Source organism: Phasianus colchicus, chromosome 14, assembly GCF_987193195.1.
Source record: "Phasianus colchicus chromosome 14, bPhaCol1.hap1.1, whole genome shotgun sequence".
Taxonomy (NCBI): domain Eukaryota; kingdom Metazoa; phylum Chordata; class Aves; order Galliformes; family Phasianidae; genus Phasianus; species Phasianus colchicus.
The window spans coordinates 9,271,531-9,291,640 of record NC_143449.1 but is presented as its reverse complement, the minus strand read 5'-3'; the positions used below and the strand labels follow the sequence as shown (position 1 = coordinate 9,291,640).

Sequence of the window (20,110 nt, the reverse complement as noted above, 5' to 3'; positions counted from 1 at the left end):
CCCCATGGAGCAGCACTTGTTGCTCACCAGATGCACCAGGGCATAGGGAGAAGTGTCTACATTCAACAAAATAAAAGCGCAAGAAAGGGTTTGCTTTTTTCCCTCCTGCTTGCTGAGCAAAGGAACTGCACGATGCAGAAGGGAAATGATGATTCTCCCCTCCCTGTGCAGCCGTCTGTTCATTCTGTGCACAGTGAGGCGGATGTACCTGGTTCTTCCTCACTGAGGCTTGTTTTGGGATCCCCACATCTCTCACCCTGGGAGAATCACAGCCTTTTAATTCCTCCCCAGCACTTGCTGCTGCTTCTGAAGAGCTGCTGGTGCTGTCTGCCTTCAAGTGGCTTTCACATAATACAGACTGTCAGGCTAGATGAACATCACCGTCCCTTCTGGCCCTAAAATCTGTGAATCTAGAAATTAGAGGGCACCAGCACCTCTTTGTTTCTGTCTGATTTAATCAGGGGAATCATATGTTCTCTTCACCCCCCTTATTCCTTCTCCCCCTGCATCATCTTGAACCAAAGATGAATCTTCCCTCTGCTGGTGCCCAGGTCTGGCTGAGAGCACCAGAAAGGATCAGACACCTTCAGCCTTGCTGTGGGATTTTCTCCCTGGGCTGATCACAGCAATGAGCTGTTCTGCATAGGGGGACCGGGGTGCTTGGAAGCTCTCCTGTCTGCTTTAAATGCCAGCTGAACACTTCAGGCTCCAGATTTAGCCCTTTTGGCTTTGTTAAAATCGGTATGAATTTGTGCATAGATCTAAAAACCTTTTTGAGCTGTTACTGAGCATAGGAAGATGTATAACTCCATACTGTCAGCTGTCCCAGGAGGAGATGCTCCAAAATAAGACCAGAGAACAGGGTCTGGGGAACTACTTAGGATAGGACCCCAGGGGTGCTGGAGGGGTTAAGAGGTGACAGATTCCAGCTGGGAGCAGTGACCCAAAGGGCCGTAGGGGGAGATGGGATTGGCTGGCACAGGTAGCAGGGGACACCGGGCACAGCAGGATGCTAAATCCTCTGCTCTCATGAGGAGAGGCTATCATAGAGCAGGGTAGTCATAGCAGCATCCTCTGTGCTATGACTGTGCACAGTCGGGGGGGACGACATTCCTATCCCAATTATAACCCCCCCACTCCCACCAGAACACTCCACCTGAATGGAGGATCTGCCTCAGACCCTACGGGAGCATCTCTCAACTTTCCTCCTCTGCAAATCCATCCCAGTTCCCAGCCCTATCTCTTCGGAGATGCTGTGGTCAATAACTCCCCAGGAGGCTGCTATTCTCCCTTTGCTTCCCACCCTCCCACTTGTCTCGGCATCTCGGCATTCATGCCTTTCGGCCCTCCCTCGGCAGCAGGCGAGGAATAAAGCGGCGCCGAGCACGACGCGGGCTGCAGGGATGCTGCGAGACGGTGGAGGGAAAGCCCGAATTGCTGCACGCCTTGAGGTGGGAGCGAGAGATCGGGGCTGGGAAAAGGAGGACGCGCACACGTGCTTTTTTGGGGGCGGGCGCTGGGGTTTGGGCACCTCGGTCCTTTCTGAGCCTTTAAAACCTGAGCTGGGAGCGATGTGATGAAGAGGAGGGACTGATTGGAGCGAGATGTGGCAGTTTGGCTGTGGGATGATGCTGCTGGGGGTCCGTTTCCCACTCCTGGTGCAGCAACTCTAGAAGCATCCTGTGTGAACCCCCATCCCCACGGGAGGGATGCTCAGCATTGAAATGCCTAAAAACGAGTGTGGACAGGCACATCAATGTACCACCAGAGAGCAGGGTGCCTCGTCACTGTGCTGGGCTTCTGCTGGCATACACTGGGAGAGAGCCGCTGAGCTCAGCAGGGTCATCCTGGTTGAAGCCCATCTGTTGGGCAACAAGTGGCAGGGTTGTTTGTCACCCTTATCTTTCTTCTCCAGCCACACATCCAGCCTTGCTGGCCCAGATCTGAGCGGTGACCTGCCCTGGGGTGCAGGCTCCCATGCTGCTTGAGCTTGCAAAGGGTGCTGGTTCTTGGTGCCTTCATCCTAATTCCTTGAAGATATGTCCTCAGCCCCCTCAAACTGCTAATGCTTTTAGCCATTTCAGCCAAAAAGCACTGCTTGACAGCATTCGTGAAGAGCTGAGGGGTAAATAGAGAGACTAGGAGCTCAAGCTGCCTCCATAGCTGTGTGCAGTGTCACCAAGGAGAAGCCTCGTGTCCTCGGGACTGCTAACCCAGCTCCTGTTAATTTCTAGATGAGCCCCAGGGGTGTCATAAGGGTCCTCAGTGTGCCCAAGCCTCACAGAAGGCAGCACGAGAAGGGAGCACAGGGTGTACGAGTGACAGAAGGTCCATGTCCTGCTCGGACCCAGAGTCTGCAGCATTTTGTTCCTGGGAGAGCAGCGGCTGTGGGGCTGATTTTGGAGAGTGTGGCAAAGAAAAGCTCCTTTCCATCCTATCTGAGCTTTGAACTCTAATTTGGAATTAGTGTGAACTTTCTGGATGGCATCCAGGCTCCCACCGATGCCTCCCAAATACCCAGAAGAGGTGACTGGGATCGGGGAGCAGGTGACAGTGCCCAAAGCACAGCGATTTACGCATCAACGTGACAGCACAGGTCGATGCCATCCCCTGCTTTGTGCTGCCAGAGCCAAGGCGCTTCCGACACACCATGCCCATGGTGATGACAAAATAAACCGAACCCACGAGTGCCGATGGGATGGGGCTATATGGGGCCGTCCCTGTGTCCCCCGGGGCCGAGGAACGGGGACGGCGGGGCTGTCCCGGTGGGCGCGGAGGGGGGAAGCAGAGCCGGAGAAGAGACGGAAATGTTTAAATAGCGCCTGCTGCATCCCGCAGCGCTCGGCTCTGTTGCAGTCATTATCTAGGGAGCGGATGCACAGGGCTCTATGGGGACCGCTAATGGGCCGATTCAATTTCAGCTGGATGACGCCACTTAGGTAAGCATTAAGAGCTCCAGCTCCGGGAAAGCGAGCGGCAGAGAGAGAGAGGGAGAGGGAGAGATGCTAACGGGCAGCACTAAATCCCTCCCTCCCTCCCATCCTCCACGCTGCCCCCATTCACAAGGACCTGCCTGCATTCACAAACCCGAGCCGGGCAGCCCTGCAGGGCTCTGCCTCGCTGCCCCCGGCTGCGGGGCCGGGGGGGGCGGCCGGTGCCCCATACCCGTGCCGCCCGGCGGCCCCTAGGGCTGGGCACGGCGGATGGAGCGGCCGGCGGGGTGAGTGGGGTACGGGACACGGGTGGGTGCGTGGGGTTTTGGTCACGCGTGGAGCGTGGGATACGCGTGGCTGCCGGTGGCGGTGCTGGGTCGTGGGGAGCATTCACGGGGATTCACGCGTGAAGTGCTGGACAGGAGTGGGGTATGTGTGGGGGGGCTGCAGACCTGGCATGCATGTGCCCATGCGCGGGGAACGAGGGGGTCCTGCATGGAGGAAGCCCCCTCTGTTCCCACCGGAGTGCTCTGCAGAGCTCATCCCCAGCTCGCAACCACCTCCAGTGCCTGTAAATCATTTGCTTTTACTATCCTTCCTCTGGCCCATTATCACACGAACTTTATATGTTTGGGGCTGCTGCCGGTCATAAAGCTCCCGGTTTCCGGAGCTGGCATGCCTGCTTGGCAGGCAGGGTGTGAGGAGGAGGAGGCTGGGGACACGTTGCCCTGCTCCCCCCAACAGGCAGGTAGGCAGGGAGGGGGTGGCAGTGCTGTGGGAAGAGGGCAGGGACGTGCTGCAGCCCCCCTGTGCCTTGGGCAAGGAGCGATTGGAGCAAGTGGGGTTCTGTGGGGCAACAGCAGGGTCCTCCCCTTGGGTGTTCAGTCCCCCTCTCCACCATTCCACTGGACCAGGGGACCCCTAGCTCCTCCATCTCCCCGTGGACACCCCAGCTCGTGTTCGCTCAGGTCCCAGAAAGAGAAGAGTCTAACTCCTACATCTGGGGATTGTAGGTCCAGGAGCACCTGGACCCATGTTGTGTGCCCTGGGTTCTCCAAGGAAATGTCGTGCCTCAGGTGCTGCATCCAAGTCCAGGCTCCAGATCTTAAGTGTTCAGGTTGCAATGTTCTGTATTCCTATTGCCAGCTCCTCTCTGCCTCCTGTCCCCCCCATGTTGCAGTATCCTCCACACTGCTCCTCCTGCCTAAGCATGTCTTTACTTATTGCGTATGGGATTGGGTGGGAGTAGCTGCCCTTTGGCTGCTCTCAGTCTCCCAGTTCTACCATCTCCATCCCCACAGACTCTCTGCTGTCCCAGGTCTCTCCTTTTGGGTCACATCTCACTTTCAACCCCCCATGTGAACCTGCCCAGAGCCCCACGTCTGCCTGGTTCGAGTCCTAATGCCCAAGCATACCAAACCCAGCACCCAAATGAAGGGGATGGACACTGACATGTAAGGAGCTCCAGCTGCACTGGATGTCAGTCAGCCTAACGCCCCTTGAAATGGGATCCCAGCCCTGAGAGATGCAGGAACCCACTGAAGCTGCTATGCTCCCTGTTGCATGGTTCCATCTGCAGACTGAGATGCATCACATCTCTTCAGGGGTCCAGGGGACTGCAGCTCCTCTGACTGTGCTTCAGTGAGAGCTTGGCTTGCATGGCCCATTCCTGTCCTGGAAACATGCTCTCATGCTGGGTTAGCCATACCCTCCTGGCTCACCTTGTATTCCCACTAAAGAAATCCACTCCCAGTTGGCTGTGGATATCCAACAGTGAGCCATCCACCACTCAATTGCTCTGCATGGGGCAAGCATCTTGCTCAGGATGGCTTAAAAGTGGGGTCCTTGGAAAGGAAAAAAAACCAAAAAAGCCCACAAATCTAAGCAGATGCTTGCATTTTCTTTCCGGAAAGGGGGATGGGAGAGGGCACTTCTTGCTTTAACTGTCAAAGTAAGTTGCCTTTGCTTTTCCTGCACTTCAAGGTCAGCCTTAGCTAATGAAAATCAATCTTCCCTCTGCCTCTCTCTGCTGCATGAGCAGATTTACCTGTGGCCCCTCACCTACTTGCTGGCCTTTGCTGGCCACAGGAGCTCCTATAGAACAGCCTTCCTGTGGGCACTGTGACAATGCCAGTGTCACCCGCGGATCAGATGTTTGATCTGCCAGGGAACAGGTTTGTTCCAGGGAAGTTGGCTGTGCACACGAAGCACATATCCAACTGAAATCTGGACTGGAAGTTCTTGGGGGGACTGGCATGCAATGAAGCACATCCGCATAGCTGCTCCATTTTTGCATGGCAGCTTTGATGTAGGAGCAAGATACTTATATCAGCTTTGCCTTTGGGGTTAAATAGAAGTCTGCCCTTTTGCGATGGGGATGTGAATGGGAAATCTGGCCATGACACTACAAAATGTGAGGTCTTAGGGAATCCCAGACCCTGGCCAAGTACACGTTGTATTAGTGGTGATTTGTTGCTGTTACTTGTAATTAAATGTGTTTGGTTCCCCTCCTTACTTGTGTCCCTGGCTCATGACAGTTTCCCTGTGCCCCTGGTTCATGACAGTTTCCTGAGCTGGAGATGCTGTTCCCAGCTTTATCATTGGACAAGTCTCAGCACTGAGCTTTCCCTCCTCAGGGAAGGACAGGCAGTGCCCATTGGTGCTGGCATGAGTTGGGGAACCTTCCATAGGAGGACACAGAGCATGGGAAGATGCTGCATCCACCTGAGCCAAGGGACAAGTCTCACTGTCCCAGTGTTTGGAAATGTCCAGCCAACATCCTCCTGGACTCAGCAGTGCCTCGAGTTGTTAGGAATAAAATGTTAGGAAGAAATTTTTTACTCAGGGCAGTGAAGCTCTGGCACTGCTGCCCAGAGAGCTGTGGCTGCCCCATCCCTGGATGTGCTCAAGGCCAGGTGGGATGGGGCCCAGGGCAGCATGAGCTAGTGGGGGCAGCCAGCTGATGTCAGGGGTTGGAACCAGATGGGCTTTGATGTCTCTCCTGACCCAACCGTTCTGTGATTATGAAATTCATTAGGAGTTCAATGGGCTGCAGGGATGGACCATTACGAAGCATAACACAAATGCTCCTCTCTCTTCCCACCTCATCCTTTAGGACTATTAGATGTGCCCTGATGCCGCAGGCTCCCCCAATTCCTGGCGATGCAGCTCTCTTCCAGCGTGGCTGAACTCAGCTGTGACGAGACGATGGAACCCCCGGCTGAAGACTTCCAGCAGGTCCTGTCCATCGACCAAATCCGCTCCATCCGTGCCAGCAACAACTACGTGGAGAGGCCAGCCACCTGCTTCCAGCAAGCCCGCTCCAACCCGTCCCTCTCGCAGCCACCGCACAAGCAGGAGTGGACTCAGGACCGCCTGGCATCTTCCACGCTGCAGGACCTGCACCGCAGCCACAGCCAGCAGCCTCACATGCCGCCCTTGCAGCAAGCCATGAGCCACTCCAGCACGGCCAGCTCCGTGTCCCAGAGCACCACAGCCTCCGAGCAGCGCCTGCTCAGCGCCCTGACGCCGTCCCACTCGGGCCACTCGCTCATCCGGACGCAGCCCAGGGCCGGCGAGCTGAAAGCGGAGGAATCTCCCTTGAAAGGGGCGGTGGAGAAGGGCAGCCTGCACGGCGGGCACCTCTTCGTCTGCGAGGAGTGCGGGCGCTGCAAGTGTGCCCGCTGCACGGCCGCCCGCGGCCTGCCCTCCTGCTGGCTGTGCAATCAGCGCTGCCTGTGCTCCCCAGAGAGCCTCCTCGACTACGGGACTTGTCTCTGCTGCGTCAAGGGCCTCTTCTACCACTGCTCCAGCGATGACGAGGACACCTGCGCTGACGACCCATGCTCCTGCGGGCCGGGCTCCTGCTGTGCCCGCTGGGCTGCCATGAGCTTCCTCTCCCTCCTCATGCCCTGCCTCTGCTGCTACTTTCCCACCTTGGGGTGCCTCAAACTTTGCCAGCGGGGTTATGATGGCCTGAAACGCCCCGGCTGCCGCTGTCAGACCCACACCAACACAGTGTGCAGAAAAATCTCCTCCTCCAGCGGCACGCCGTTCCCCAAGGCGCTGGATAAGCCGGTATGACCCTCCCCGGGAGGACAAGCAGACAATTCCTCCTAATCTTCTCCCCTTCGTACCCATTCTCCTCTGGCTATCCCTGCTCTGCAGTGCTCCCCTGCCCCCTGCCTTCCTCCTAGGAATGAGACTCAGGGTCCCTGGGCCATGGCTCTTCCCAATGGGAGGAGGAGCTGGGGCCATGCATCCCAAGCTAGAGTCCTTCAGGAGCCTGGACCTGTTCTCTCCTTCCAGCACTTTTCAGGGGTGGTCTCCATTTTCTCCCACTGCCTACGTCCCTCATCCTCCAGGTGCCGCAGGGTCCGACCAAGCAGCAACAGCCTCCCTGCCTGCTTGGAAGCCATCAAGAGATGCCAATCAGGTGGCACCTCATTTCTCCTGCCTCCAAGAGGAAGGGAAATTGTGGGAAGATTTCAAACCTTTCAGCTGCTGCCCAGCTGCAGTGAGGGGAAGGTTCCCCTGGGATGTGATGGAGAGCAGGATGCTGGTTTGGAACAACTATTAATTTCTTCATGCCTGGAGGTGAAGGGTCTTCCTCCAAAGTGCAAACCATGGTGGGATGGGAGAGAAGATGATGTTATCACCCATCTCCATCCCACCACTGAGCAGATGCAGCTCCCTTTCTATACTTCCAGGCTTGTCCTCGAGGTAGGGTGAAATAGCCATGGGGACAGAGCTTTGTCCCAACACCCTGTTCCCTAGATCTGCCTTCTGCCTGTCTGGTACCTTCCACCAGCACTGAAATCACTTTAAAAAAGTCCCCAAACCCAACTGTCGACAGCCAGCTCTTCTCTCCCCGCTGCTTAGCACTGATCCGAGGTGGGGGTCCTGTTTTGGCTTGGGGAAAATGAGACTCAGGGTCCCTGGGCCATGGCTCTTCCCACTGGGAGGAAGAGTTGAAGGGGGTTTCCGCAGATGGGACCCTAACCTTCCTTCCCTGCAGAAATTGCCTTTGAGCCCTCATCTTGCTTTCCTTGGCCATCAGTATGCCACAGCACTGTCACTGCTGAGGGTATTCTGTAACAGTGGAGATGGGGCTGAATGGAGCCGTTGGGCTGGGCCATCTGCAGACCATGATATGGGATCAGTGCTTCATGGTTTATGTGCTGTGATGCTAAAAAGCCAAACCCATTGCTGCAGCTGTGGGTAGATCCTTCCAGACCTGGGCTCAGCCCCATCTCCACTTGCCACTGGTGGGTCAGGGGAGCTTGGAGCTGGGATTATGTCCCAAGGCTGTCACTCCTCTGAGACACAAGTGTGTGCAGAGGGAAGTAAATGGGTCCCCTGGAGAAATATATGCAAAGTCTCCCTTGGCTTCCTCCAAGAATCTGCTGTCCAGGGCTTGCCCATTGCATTCACTCAGCCACTTCTTTCCGTAGAGTTCTGTGGATCTATTTTTGTATATATAAATATAACGTTAGGATGGCTAGGACTATTACTAATAATATCCATGATACTGCTGTGAATGGTGCCAGATGCAAGGTTTGGCTTCCTGGTACACTTCCACATTCTGGAAGATGATTTCCCGATCTGTTTATCGCTAATCCTAGACCTTGAGTTCCTAGGTAGTCGGGTGAGGGGGAAAGGGAGGTATAGAGGTTGCAGAGAGGGAGTAGGATTTAGTGCTGGCTGTGGGATGAGCCAGGAGGTAGCATTTCTTGATGGGATTCATCTTCCCATACATTTGCTATCTAAAAATCACAGCTGATCCAAGCTCCCTCTGTTGCGGGGAAAAAAAAAAAAAAAAAAAGCAGTTCCAGGGAGTGATTCATCCTCCTCAGAAACATTAATTAAAATGTGTGCTGCTGGTGCTTGACTCCTTTGATTCTAAGGGAGCTACATGTTGATGGAGTGAAGTGGAGGTGAATCCTATCCCTGGTGGAGAGTTTGTGCCTGGGGTGTGGTATGGGCATGACCAAAATCCTGATCCTGGTTTCACTCAGAGCCCAAGGGGCGTTGATGGAAGATGCTTCTAAAAATGCAAAGCCCACCTCCGTGAGTGGCAGAGAATTCAGGATGATGCCGTGGCTTACAGCAAGGATCTTGTTCTGATAAGAAGGGAGAAGATGATGCCTGTGCAGTTTTGCCATTTGGGTTTTAAGGCAATGACCTTCTCAGACAGTAGCCTGTACATGTCTGTACCAACACAAGGTCAGTTCATCTCTGTGGCAAGCAATTACAAAATACTCCACAAATGTATTTATCCATATGCCAGCAGTTGCTTGGCACGTGGGTATTTCCAAGTGGTGTTTGGAGGAGAGACTTCCACCAAGAGGCATCCTTCCTTTTCTCTTCACTTATCTATTGGTGCTGATTAAATTTATTCCTCCTAAAAAGTGTAAAACTTTTTGAGGGGAAAAAGTCCCTTTTTTTTTTCATTGAGAATTTGAGGAACTGGCTCACTTCAACAAGAACGGGAAATAGTTCATTGAAACTTTCAGAAGAAAACTAATGAACAGAATTTTCCAACTTGCTCTACTTTGATTTTTTTTTTCCTTCTCCTTTTTAAGTGGAGCCGTCTTATAAATTTAGTTACCACCTCTGTATCTCTGCAAATCATTGCTTCCTCTCCTGATGGTGGAATGACTCAACATGTGAAGCTTCATAATTTTCACGGCCTCTCAAATCATGCAAGCATAGGGTGATCTCCTTCAGGTGCTGGAGCCATAGAATGAGAAGATGGCTGTCCAGATATCATCTTGTCGGAGCCAGTTTGCCTTGGCATAGTGCAGTGAGGTGGAACCCAGCACTACTATTGCAGCATATTTACCTTCAGCAATTGGTAGGAGTCCAGGATGCTGTCTACCTAATGGGCTTTTTCTGGGTCAGCACTGAAGTTCCATTCCCAATAGGGAATCATGCCATACCGGAGTGCAGGGCTGAGGAGTCTGGCCACGTCTCTAGAATGTCTCACCTCCTGTAAAAGCCAAACTCATGAGATATATTTTATGGAATATGGGGCATGTAGAAGGGAATTGGAGAGTGCCCATTTGGGCACAGAGGGCTGTTAGACCATGCAGAGCCTCAGCTGGACTGTGTTGAAGGTAAATCAGAGCCACATTGAGGTCCTATAGTTGCATGGACTGGAAATGTTCAGAGTTGGCATTTGCAAAAGCTCTCCAAAGATGCCAGCTCCAGTTCACTGAGCCCATCTGGTGTCAGGAAGGCTGTGGGTAGCCTCTAATCATGTTTATTTTTCCTGAGCTTTTCCTAATGTCTTCAGACCAGTTCCATCCTGCTCCCTTCCCATTTCTGGCTGCTGGATGGTTCAGTTTTCCTTCAGAGAGGGCTCCAATTTTGGTTGGAGTTGTGAGCCCCTTTCCTGCCCCACCCTGTAATGAGTCAGATAACATCTGCTCCAGATGTTTGTGTGCAGCTGCTTGCCCTGACAGTTTGGGTGTCTCTCTGTCCCTACGTGTCTTTCTTGGTTTTCTGTCTGGAGAGTTGCATGACAAGTCCTCTGTTTTCCATGCACTCCTGGGACCTGACGAGGATGGAACTGCTTCACAAAAGAGCATTTCTCCACATTGTGCATCTGTGCTGGTCATGGGCTCCTTTCCCAGGAAACATGCAGAGCTTTAGGGCAAATTTAAGGACAGCTGCTCAGGTGCCAAGGAGCAGAAGGCAGGGCAGGAGCTGCTGAGCAGGACCTGAGCTCCCCCTGCTCTGCTCTTCCCATCTTCTCCAAAGACTCCTGATGGTGCTTGCTTTGTGCCATGGCTTCTTTCAGCCCTGTTCCACTCCTTTAATACAGTGTGATCGGTCCCAGAACTGTTGAGGAGGAGTCACTGTGGACCAAGCTGAAGCACACAACCTATCCCAGTTCCCCCAGTCTTCCCAGTGGAAGTAGGTGATGTTTGGGGTGTAGCTCAGGTTGGCACTCATCCCTGTGAAAGCTCTTTGTCTCCCACGAAAGCAGCTGCTGCCAGCCAAGGACATCAAAAAGCAGTTGGCAGGGTTGGATTTTGGAGGGGAAGGTCTTTGAGATTTCATTCTCAGATTCCCATAAAATCCTGTTGAGTCAACTCTCCCCTATCCTCACGTATGATCCAAAAGAATGGTGGGGAAGTATCATTGGCCAAAAGATGCCAAAGCACAAAATTAGAGTTTATCAACAGCTGCTGTAGTGCAATAAAGAGGGATGAACTGGGTTTACAGGAGTGGGATGCACCAGGAAGGAGCATGGCATGCCCCAAGCTTGCTGTTTCCAGCACCTGCACTGTTCATTTGCTCTCTCTCTCATTCCGGTCCACGGGTATTTTGAGGCTGGAGAACACTGAGAGGTCTTTGGATATCAGAAGGTCTATCTTTTTGTGATCAGTACACAAGAAAGGCAGAGAAGAGATCTTCCCCTATCCCACCTGAAACCCCAATCTTGTTCTTCAGTGGAAATGAAGTGAGGTTGGTCTCCTAGGAGCCCATGGAGCCCACTCCTCTAAGATATGTACAGCAGCTGGAGGTGGCTGGTTCAGATCTGAAGCAAAGCTGTGACCTCCTACAGGCTCACATGCTTCAGGATATTTCTTAGTGAGGACCAGGACCTCTTGCAAACACACAAAGGGCTTCAAAAGGAGCGGAATCAAATCCTCCCCGATGAGTTGCTGGTGCGGCTGGTCCCCTCCTTCCCTGTCCACCTTCTCTTCCTCATCTTCCCACCTCCTGGCAGTTCCCTCAGGCCTTCGTGATGCTCAGTGGGCAGGTAGCTGCCTGCCTCTGCAGTGTCCTCAGCACAAAACTCTCCCAAGAAGACAGGTCCCCTTGGCTTCAAAGGAGAGCATCATACCAAGAACCGAAGCCTCTAATTCTCCATTTAACTGGTACAAAGGCATTCTGTACAGTGTATAAAGAGATCCCTCCCTGGCTGCCTTTATTTGGGTTCCTTTCTATAAGGTATAATACATGTTTATAACCTGATGGCTGTTTTTTTTTTTTTTGACAATACTCTTGTAAATTTAAAAGGAAAAAAAAAAAAAAAAACAACAAAAAAAACCTCTAAAAAAATAACAAAGTATTTATTTCAAAAGTTTATTTTAAAGATAAAAAAAAAATAACCTATTTATTTTAATGCACCTCCTTCTGTTTGGTTTTCTTCTCTTGCAAAGCTAATAACTGATAACTGAACCACTGCTGAGATGAAAGAAGTAATTCTATGGGTGGCTTCACAAGCCCAGTTAGAGCAACTATTCAATAAAAATATATATTAATTTTGAAAGTGTCTGCTTGTCTTCATGACAGCCAGGGCATGACTCAGGCTCCTGCTTTGGCAAGGCTCTGGACAGGTGCTGGCTCTGTGTAGGCACTGCTGGCATGGGATGGGTGTTGGTGGGATCCTTTTTGGCTCTGTGACACCTCCCCTCTCCTGGTGCTTAACGAAAACCTCAAAAATCTCAGTGTTTGACTCCCTGCTGTGGCTGTTCCAGGTCCCTGAAGCATGGTGGGTTCCTGGGCAGCAAAAGAAGGGTGTGAGGTAAGACATCCCTGAGATCTGTTGGGGTTTGGTCCCCAAAACACATTTCTGAAGCCTTTTCTGGAGTACATTCTCTAACGCCTCTCAGCATAGAGCCTTCTCTCGCGCTGTGTCATTGGCCTTGGAGCCTGTCTCTGGTACCAGAACATGCTTTCCAACACATATGCCAAGGCCTCACCACAGCATTCAGGATCTGCCTCAGGGTTTTGGAGGACAGATGTGAGTCCAGTCCCTGCTGTGACTCATTCTTCCCCTGCTTCTAAAACAAAAGATGACTTTGGGCCATTTGTCACTGCCAGAGTCCCTCTTAGGCACAGCCAACCAGTTTGGTTCCTAGATGCACAGCTTGTTTTAACTATGTTAGAGCCTTTTTAGTTTGTGTAGTACCACCTTTCCATACTCTGTCCCTCTCAGCCCATGCCACCAATCTTGTGGGTATCTACAGATCTTTATGAACAAGGCAAGGCAAGGAAAGGCAAGGCAAGGAAAGGCAAGGCAAGGCAAGGCAAGGCAAAGAATGGTAATGCAGATTAACAGAGAGCCACGGGCAAGTGGCCCACAGGCAATCAGAAAGAGATGGTCACCACTCACTTGGACGCTTTTGTTCTCTTGTACAGAGCAATTCATAATAGCCCCAGGAATCACAAACAGTCCTGGTGGTTGGGCTTTCTTCTTAGAACCGGCTGACTCTTTGAACTGCATGACCTTTGCTATTTGCATCCTCGTGAAGACCAAGTGCTCCACAGGCTCAAGTTTATCCCAGACCAGCTGGTGTTGGCACTGGGTCACAGTCACGTAGCGATGCCACCAGGATGACTGAGCCCCTTTTGCTGGTTTAGCTGAGAATAATAAAACACCTCCTCTTGGCTGACACAGCCCATTGACATTCAGACCTGAAATGCCCTGTGCCATATTGTCACAGCAGAGGAAGCCCAGTTTCACGAAACCCTCCCTTGCAGGTACAGCAGAAGTGGGTTTCCACCTTTTTGGTGTTGAAATCCTCCCTTCAGAGGGAACAAAGCCAGGCTGAGCTCAAATCTCTCCTCAGTACTCAGGTGTGAGCCAATGCTTTGCTAGAGCTGGGAGCCCACCATTAGCCAGCAGTCCTTCCCAGCCCGAAGAGCAAGGGTAGGCGTCTGCAGCTGAGAGCTTGGCTGTCTAGACAGCAGTAAGAAACGGGCCCTCTTAAGGACTCATTCATCTCTTCCTAAGATGGCTAAATAGGTCAGATGACTCATGCCCTGAAAGCGCCTATTTCTCTTTGCTGACTACAAAGGGGAAGGAGCTTGCAGCAACTCTGTGCTGAAGACGGCTGAAGGTAAAGGATCTGAAGGCAAACCTCCAGATCCAACACGCTGTCTGTGACTTTATCGATGACGTGGATGGAGTGATGAAGGAATATTTAAATGCCAGCTGTTCCTTAACCTGCGCTGAAGGTGATGAGCATGTAGGAATCCAGGCATGCAGAGCTGCATAGGAGGAGGTGGAAGGTCAGATCTCGTTTCCGCCAGAGGCTGCAAGGACCACAGAGTGGGAATTTAGGCTGGAGGAATTTGCTAAATGGCTTTTCCACGACCACCAGTGCCTGCTAGGTCTTCCACAGTCATCCTTTGGGTAGGGCTGAGGACAGCTTATTGCCCTGAAAATCCTTGACCACTGCTCTGAAGAATCCAGTGCTGGTGGGTCTAAGCGGATGCAAGATAACAGTCTGGTGCTGTCCCCAGCTCTGCTTTGCATACCACTGCTCAGGGAGTTTGGGATATGGGACCTGGAGGGATCACAGTTTTGGGATTTACCAGGGGCAGTGAGGAGGGCAGCTGGGAACCTTGGAAACTGCCCACACAAGAAATGACACCTGCAAAGGCTTCTCCCACAGTGTAGCTGTGATGCAGAGGGGCTCACTCCCTACAAGGGGGTCTCCACGACCCCAGTGGTGGCTGTGTGCTTGTGAAAAATGACCATTTTTCTTATAAGCACCCCAAAACGCCTGCAGTTTATAGCACTGTTCTGATATTACAGACTCGTGCTTTGGCCCTGCAAAGCATCACGAGGTTGGCTTAAAAAAATCAAGATGCAGCTCACAGCAGATTCTTGTTTTTTCACTGCTGCTTTTGGAGGCTGACTGAGTCATGCTCACAAGCCTCTTTTGCCAGACACCAGGGCTAGCAGCTTCACTGAAATAATTAAATGAGAACGGAGGTTCTCAAATGAGCCCCAGGGTTGGCATTTAGCTTGTGGCCCAGATGTGGCAGCATGGGGAGCAGAATGGGACTGGACACACCAGGAACAAGTCAGAGAGCCCAGGAGACTGCAGTGTGTGGGAAGGACCCAAAATTGGGGATCGCTGCAGAACCCACAATGAATAACTACAACTCTGTCTCATCAGCAGCTCTTCAAGCACTCCACTGGTGTCTGAAAAGGTGATACTTTGGTATGGCTGGGGCACTCTCCTGTCCTCCTCTTTCTCCATGTTTCTGGCACTCAGGAGGTCGAGGATATTTCTTCCAGACATGTTCAGAGCAACATTGTTTTTCCAAAATGGAACTCAAGCTCTGAATTCTCCCGGGCAGCGCCTTAAAGGATTTATTTCCCCTACCCACTTCCCCTGTGTCTTGCTGTTATTCTTGAGGACATTTGCATGAAACAGTAGGATCCCTGTCTTTTGATGTGCAATTATCATCTGCAGAAATGACTAATCAATTAAGGACAGTCACTACCAGGCTTTCTATTTATTTCTTTCTCATTGGAACCAGAGTGAATGTGCCCTTTTTCACAGAGAAACTGCTGTTTTTTTCCAGCCATCACTGCTGAAAACTCCCCAACGGATCTGAAAATTACATCATGTCCTCTGTGGTCTTTGCTGTTGTCACCACCAGACTGAGCTGGCCACATGGCTGACAGTGAGCAGGCAGATAAGTTGCTCATGTCACCCTGGGGAACATGCCAGGTATGGTTCAGTTCATGCTTGGACAGTTGAAAACACAAAAACCTTGTGCAGTGAGCAAGCACAAATCTACTTCATGGTGGTCCACCATGAGTGGTTCAGCCAGAGATGATCCTAGAGGCAAACAGTAGGTCAGGACATCCCTTGGGAAGTAGGGAGTTTGGTTTTGAAAGGCTTTATGCTGTGCTGAAAAGTAGGAGGAATCTGCAGCTAGAGCTGGAGGGCTAGTTTCTCTCTTCCATATGCATCTGATGGCATTGATGTCTTCTTCTGCCTCTTTATGCTACCATCTGTTCCAGCATCTGTCCCCGCCTCTGTTACATGAGGTTGGGCATAAATGAATGGACATGGAACCAGAACAAAAGGGCTAAAAAGAGAATTCACGCAGGAAGCATGATGAGTCCTGGGACTACCAGCACAAATCACCTTTCTCTAGAGCCATAGTGGCTTTGGGGTGTTAATGACTGCTCCTCTAGGTAAAGGGGTGAACGTGGGCATTGACCAGAAGTGCACTCTTAGAGGCAGCTCTATGAGTTGTGTACACACAGCGCAGGGAATGAAATGACAGTCCAGGAGGTCCTGAGATCTCACCTCCATCCTGACAGTGCTGAGAATCATAGCATTGTTAAGGTTGGGGAAGACCTGTAGGCTCCAACTGTCAATCTCCCACCAATACTGCCCACAAAACCATGCCCTCATTGCCACATCAACCCTTATCTTGAACACTTCCAGGGATGATGAATCCACCACCTCCCTGGGCAACCTATGCTAATGCCTCACCACTACTTAGGAGAAGAAAATTTTTTCCTAATTTCCAACCTGAACCTCCCCTGGTGCAATGTAAGGCCAATACCTATCACCCTGTCACTGTTACTGGGGAGAAGGCACAAACCCCCACCCACCAAAACCTCATATCAGGGAGTTGGACTTGGGAACAAGGTTTGCTAGAAGGCTTTGCAGCTTGTGAACGTTAGCACCTATTGCTGCAATATGCATAGGGGTGGCTCCTATCCCAAAGACTGCACTTCTCACCTGCTTTTGTCCAGGAACTCTGTGAAACCCTGAGGAGGGGCATAAAGCAGGGGGTTGCCCGGAAGATGAGAACAAGATGAAGCTGAAAGAGAAGCAGAGCTGTTTTGTAACAGCATCCCCCAGGGAGTGATCACACCACACCAGAGACTTGCCTCTGGAGAGGTGCAGCACACACAGAGGTGACCAAATGAATTGACACCAGGCAGTTCTCACCGGAGCTAATGAGACAAAGTAATTGAAAATAAATGAAGGAATATGACACCTGGCTGGCAGATCAGTTATCTATAGCATACCTTTCCTGAAATAACCGCTTCCTGAACATCATACACTGAGGCAAAACCAAGGAGATGCACACATAAAACAGGCCACTCCAGCAGGGACCTGAAGGCCCCTTTATTTTTAATCGAAGCTATCAGAAGGGTTAATTGGATGGTGTGCAGCAGTGCCCTCTGTCTGGGGTATTGGCTCCCCTTGCCACCCATGGGTATGGTGCACTCAATCAGAAGGATGAAGTGCCCCATTGCTCTTGTCCTTGGGTGAACTTTTGGATTGCAGTGCAATGCAAAATGTGGAATTCTCTGCTCTCCAGCCTCAGGGAATATCCCTGAATATATCCTGGGGAGAGCTCGGATGTTTTCATCCTTTGGATAATTAGGGTGAATGAGGGAGTTCTCAACTCAGCTCGGAAATGCTCCCTGAAGTCTGCTTAGAGGCTTATAGAAACCCCTAACCTTAAACTGGTGGTCTGGGGGAGTCAGCTGGAGTACCACTGCATGGGACACAGCGTTTGTCCCACAGAGCTTGGTGTGTCCATCTCTTTGCAGAGGTAGAAGCAAAGGAGAGGAGGAGGAAAGAGCAGCGTGGGGTGGGTTTACACAGTTGTGCTGACCCCAGGAATTAAACTAGCAGCCAATTGCATTCCAACCAAACCACCCTGTGGTCCCCATCACTATGGGAATTGGATCCACAGAGGCAGACATAGGATATCCTGTGCCAAAGGAGCATTTCTGTCTCCCCACCCCATATCACCTGGCAGATGGCTGCTCCTGGGTGAGTGCCTCTCCCTCAGCATTAACTTTGGGTTTTTCTCTGTGAGGAAATGAAGCTGGGTTAAATCTTACTTAGGAAGCTGTCCCATCAAAGCTATGTTGTCTCATGGAGGCACTGCAAGCTTTTCCCTTTTTATTTCCATCCTTGTTCTAAAAAGGAAAGGAGCAAGGGCAGAAAGCAGGCACATTTACTTTTTTGTACAGAGCCAAAAAGAGATGACCAAGAAGCAGATCTATGCCTTATAAAAGGAGTGGCTTCAAGATGTGGTGGCCCAAGAAGGAATGGTTCACACTCATTGGAATGGGCCGAGGACCCCCTCCCCTCCCCCAGCACTACCCCATGACTGAAGTGTAGGGTCTGGGAATAGGGCACCCCAGCATGTTCCTATGGACTCTTCCTTTGGACAGAGGCCATGCAAGAGGAGAGAAATTGGGTGCCTCTTTCTGAAGTGTCTCCAGGACTCTTCTGTGCAGACCAAGCAATTCTTAAATGGATCCCCCTGTTTAAAGGGTGACCAAGGCATTGCACCCCAAAGCATCCTGAAAAGGATTGACACAAACAGTCCATTTCCTCCACCAAGACATGCTGCTGATCTTCCTATCTTAAATCCTCAGGCATCTTGATTTTCAGCTGTTCTCTTGCTCACTTTCCTTAAATGAAGTCGAGGAGTCAATAGACAGCCAGGAGTTCTGGTGTCTAAGTTTCATGAAAAGAAAGCAAGAAAGAAAGTGAGAAAGAAAGGCTCTCCCTCCCCCTCCAACGAATGCAGCTGAAATCTCGTAATGAGAACATGGCCAACACTCTGCTCTGCCCTCTGCCCTTTACGGGGCAGGTTGCAAGGTCACAGGGACGCGGTCCCCCAGTATTGATCAGGGCTCTTTGGGGCTGGCATATGGCACCAGGTTTCAAAGGCCGAGCAGCTAAAAAAGAATTAAGTGGGGGCAAAGAGTGGAACGTACCAGATTGAACTCCTGACATGCAGGGGTCAGAGATCACTGGAGATAAAGCGGGCGCTGGAATGGCCTGTGCAATGTCAAAAATAAATAACTAAGCATTAAAAATCAAATACCCCCCCCTTCCCAGCACACAGACCAAAATCCCACCATATTTCAGAGGGAAAGAAACGGGCTGTGAGAGTCTGAGGTAGAGAGCAAATAAGGGGGAAAATGCCTTTTCCTTGATCAAGGGATGAGCATGTTCGTGCCTTACCTGAAAGGTGCACCTCTGGGATTATACAGCCTGTTATTTTTGAGGGAAGGTTGTCTTTATTTTGAATGTCCTTCAGCACAGAAAGATGAACTTAAAAAAAAAAAAGAAAAAAGAAAAAGAAAAAAAAAGAAATGGAGAGAGAAGAGGAAAATAAGCATCCAGCTCCTCCGCTTGCACAAGAGGCATCTCTTCTGATTGGTGACCCTACCCACAGTGGGGACAATGCAGCTCAATAATCTTTAAGGTTACTTCCAGCCTAAGTCATCCTATGATTCTGTGATACTTTACCAGCAAGATGAGAGCATGAGAAGAGAGCAGTATCTTCAGTCTGTGCTCCAGAACAGGAGATGGGATGGGTGCAAGAAGCCAAAGAGGACTGGAATTTCAAGCTTGTCTCAGAGCTTTCTTCCTCTGCTATGAGACACTATGGCCAGGTGGAGAAGGCAGTGGGCAGAGCATATGGCAAAAGACAGATAAGGAGGTACTGAGGATAGAACAGGCAAAAACAGGTTCTGGCCCTATTCATCAGTGAATTCTTCTTGTATTAAGGGACAGCAGGCGTGAACATTGGTGAAGAAGCAGCCTATGTGATAGGTAAATAAATAATAATAATAAAAAAAGCTAACAGAACTCATGGGATGTTTGTCTAGGTTACATCCTAAGGAAGGTTTTTGTACTGTGCTATAAGGAAAGGCAATTACAGACAACCAGTTCTAAATTATCACCCAAAAAAGGCAATGGTCACAATTCAGTTAAAGAAAGAAAGATTTGCTTACCCATCCCAAGGACCAACACTCACTAAATACTCCAGAAGGGGGGAGCTCCATATAGAGATCCTCCCTTTGTGGTAGCCAGCCCTTAAATGAGGTTAGGTTAAGTTAGGTTAGCTCCTTCCAGTCACGCAGGTGAATTGCTTTCACCTGTACTCCCAGGGCTGGCTGTCCCTACACCAGGTGCTCAATCATTGCTTCAGGCCATGACTTAGCAGTTCGCATACACATGCCTGGGGTCTTGTGGATGCTTTAAGTCCAAACTACAGCATGTTGAGGATCTTAACCTGTTCTTCAAGCTCCTTCTTCACATCCCAGGGCAATGCTGGCCATTCAGAAGTTGATCAGCTGGAGGAAAAGACATGAAAAGGAACAAGCCTCTCAACTAATGGACTTACCCAGAATATTTTGTTTCAGCGTTGTGATGCAGCATAGGAAAGCACATGGTAGTTCTGTATCTTTGTCCCTCCTTCCTGTCTAGGCCACAGAAGACATTAATGAATCATGTGGTGCCTTTATCTCCACCACTTCATCCTTGACCGAAGACCCTCGGATTTCTATTGCTCCATGATGTCAGTCTGTGGCTGATCAAGTCAGTGAGCTCATTTTCCCTTCTGATTTTTGTTGCCTC

General features: G+C 50.9%; 2 protein-coding genes across 6 annotated transcripts; one reads left to right on the top strand and one right to left on the bottom strand.

Moving 5' to 3' along the window:
• Positions 1–1,331: 1,331 nt before the first annotated feature.
• Positions 1,332–11,920, top strand: SPRY3 (sprouty RTK signaling antagonist 3). 3 transcript variants are annotated; one of them, XM_031594374.2, is made up of 2 exons: positions 1,332–1,451; positions 6,049–11,920. In XM_031594374.2, the coding sequence occupies exon 2, from the start codon at positions 6,096–6,098 to the stop codon at positions 7,014–7,016; it is 921 nt and encodes a 306-aa protein (XP_031450234.1). In that variant the 5' UTR covers positions 1,332–1,451; positions 6,049–6,095; the 3' UTR covers positions 7,017–11,920. The 3 variants fall into 3 exon arrangements, with proteins under 3 accessions (XP_031450234.1, XP_090006326.1, XP_090006325.1); XM_090150200.1 differs by lacking the exon at positions 1,332–1,451 and adding an exon at positions 2,786–2,939; XM_090150199.1 differs by lacking the exon at positions 1,332–1,451 and adding an exon at positions 2,971–3,220.
• A 3,620-nt stretch (positions 11,921–15,540) lies between these two features.
• LOC149916003 (uncharacterized) lies at positions 15,541–19,554 on the bottom strand. Of its 3 annotated transcripts, none has more exons than XR_016471074.1 (5): positions 19,486–19,554; positions 18,710–18,799; positions 18,460–18,523; positions 16,451–16,532; positions 15,541–15,785 (listed from the first exon to the last, which is right to left on the bottom strand). XR_016471074.1 is itself a non-coding variant. In XM_090150239.1 (4 exons), exons 1-4 carry the CDS (start codon positions 19,534–19,536, stop codon positions 15,629–15,631), a joined length of 354 nt encoding a protein of 117 aa, XP_090006365.1. In that variant the 5' UTR covers positions 19,537–19,543; the 3' UTR covers positions 15,541–15,628. The 3 variants fall into 3 exon arrangements, 1 of the variants encoding a protein (XP_090006365.1); XR_016471075.1 differs by lacking the exon at positions 19,486–19,554 and adding an exon at positions 18,998–19,182; XM_090150239.1 differs by lacking the exon at positions 18,710–18,799 and having other exon boundaries at positions 19,486–19,543.
• Between the last annotated feature and the right edge of the window lie 556 nt (positions 19,555–20,110).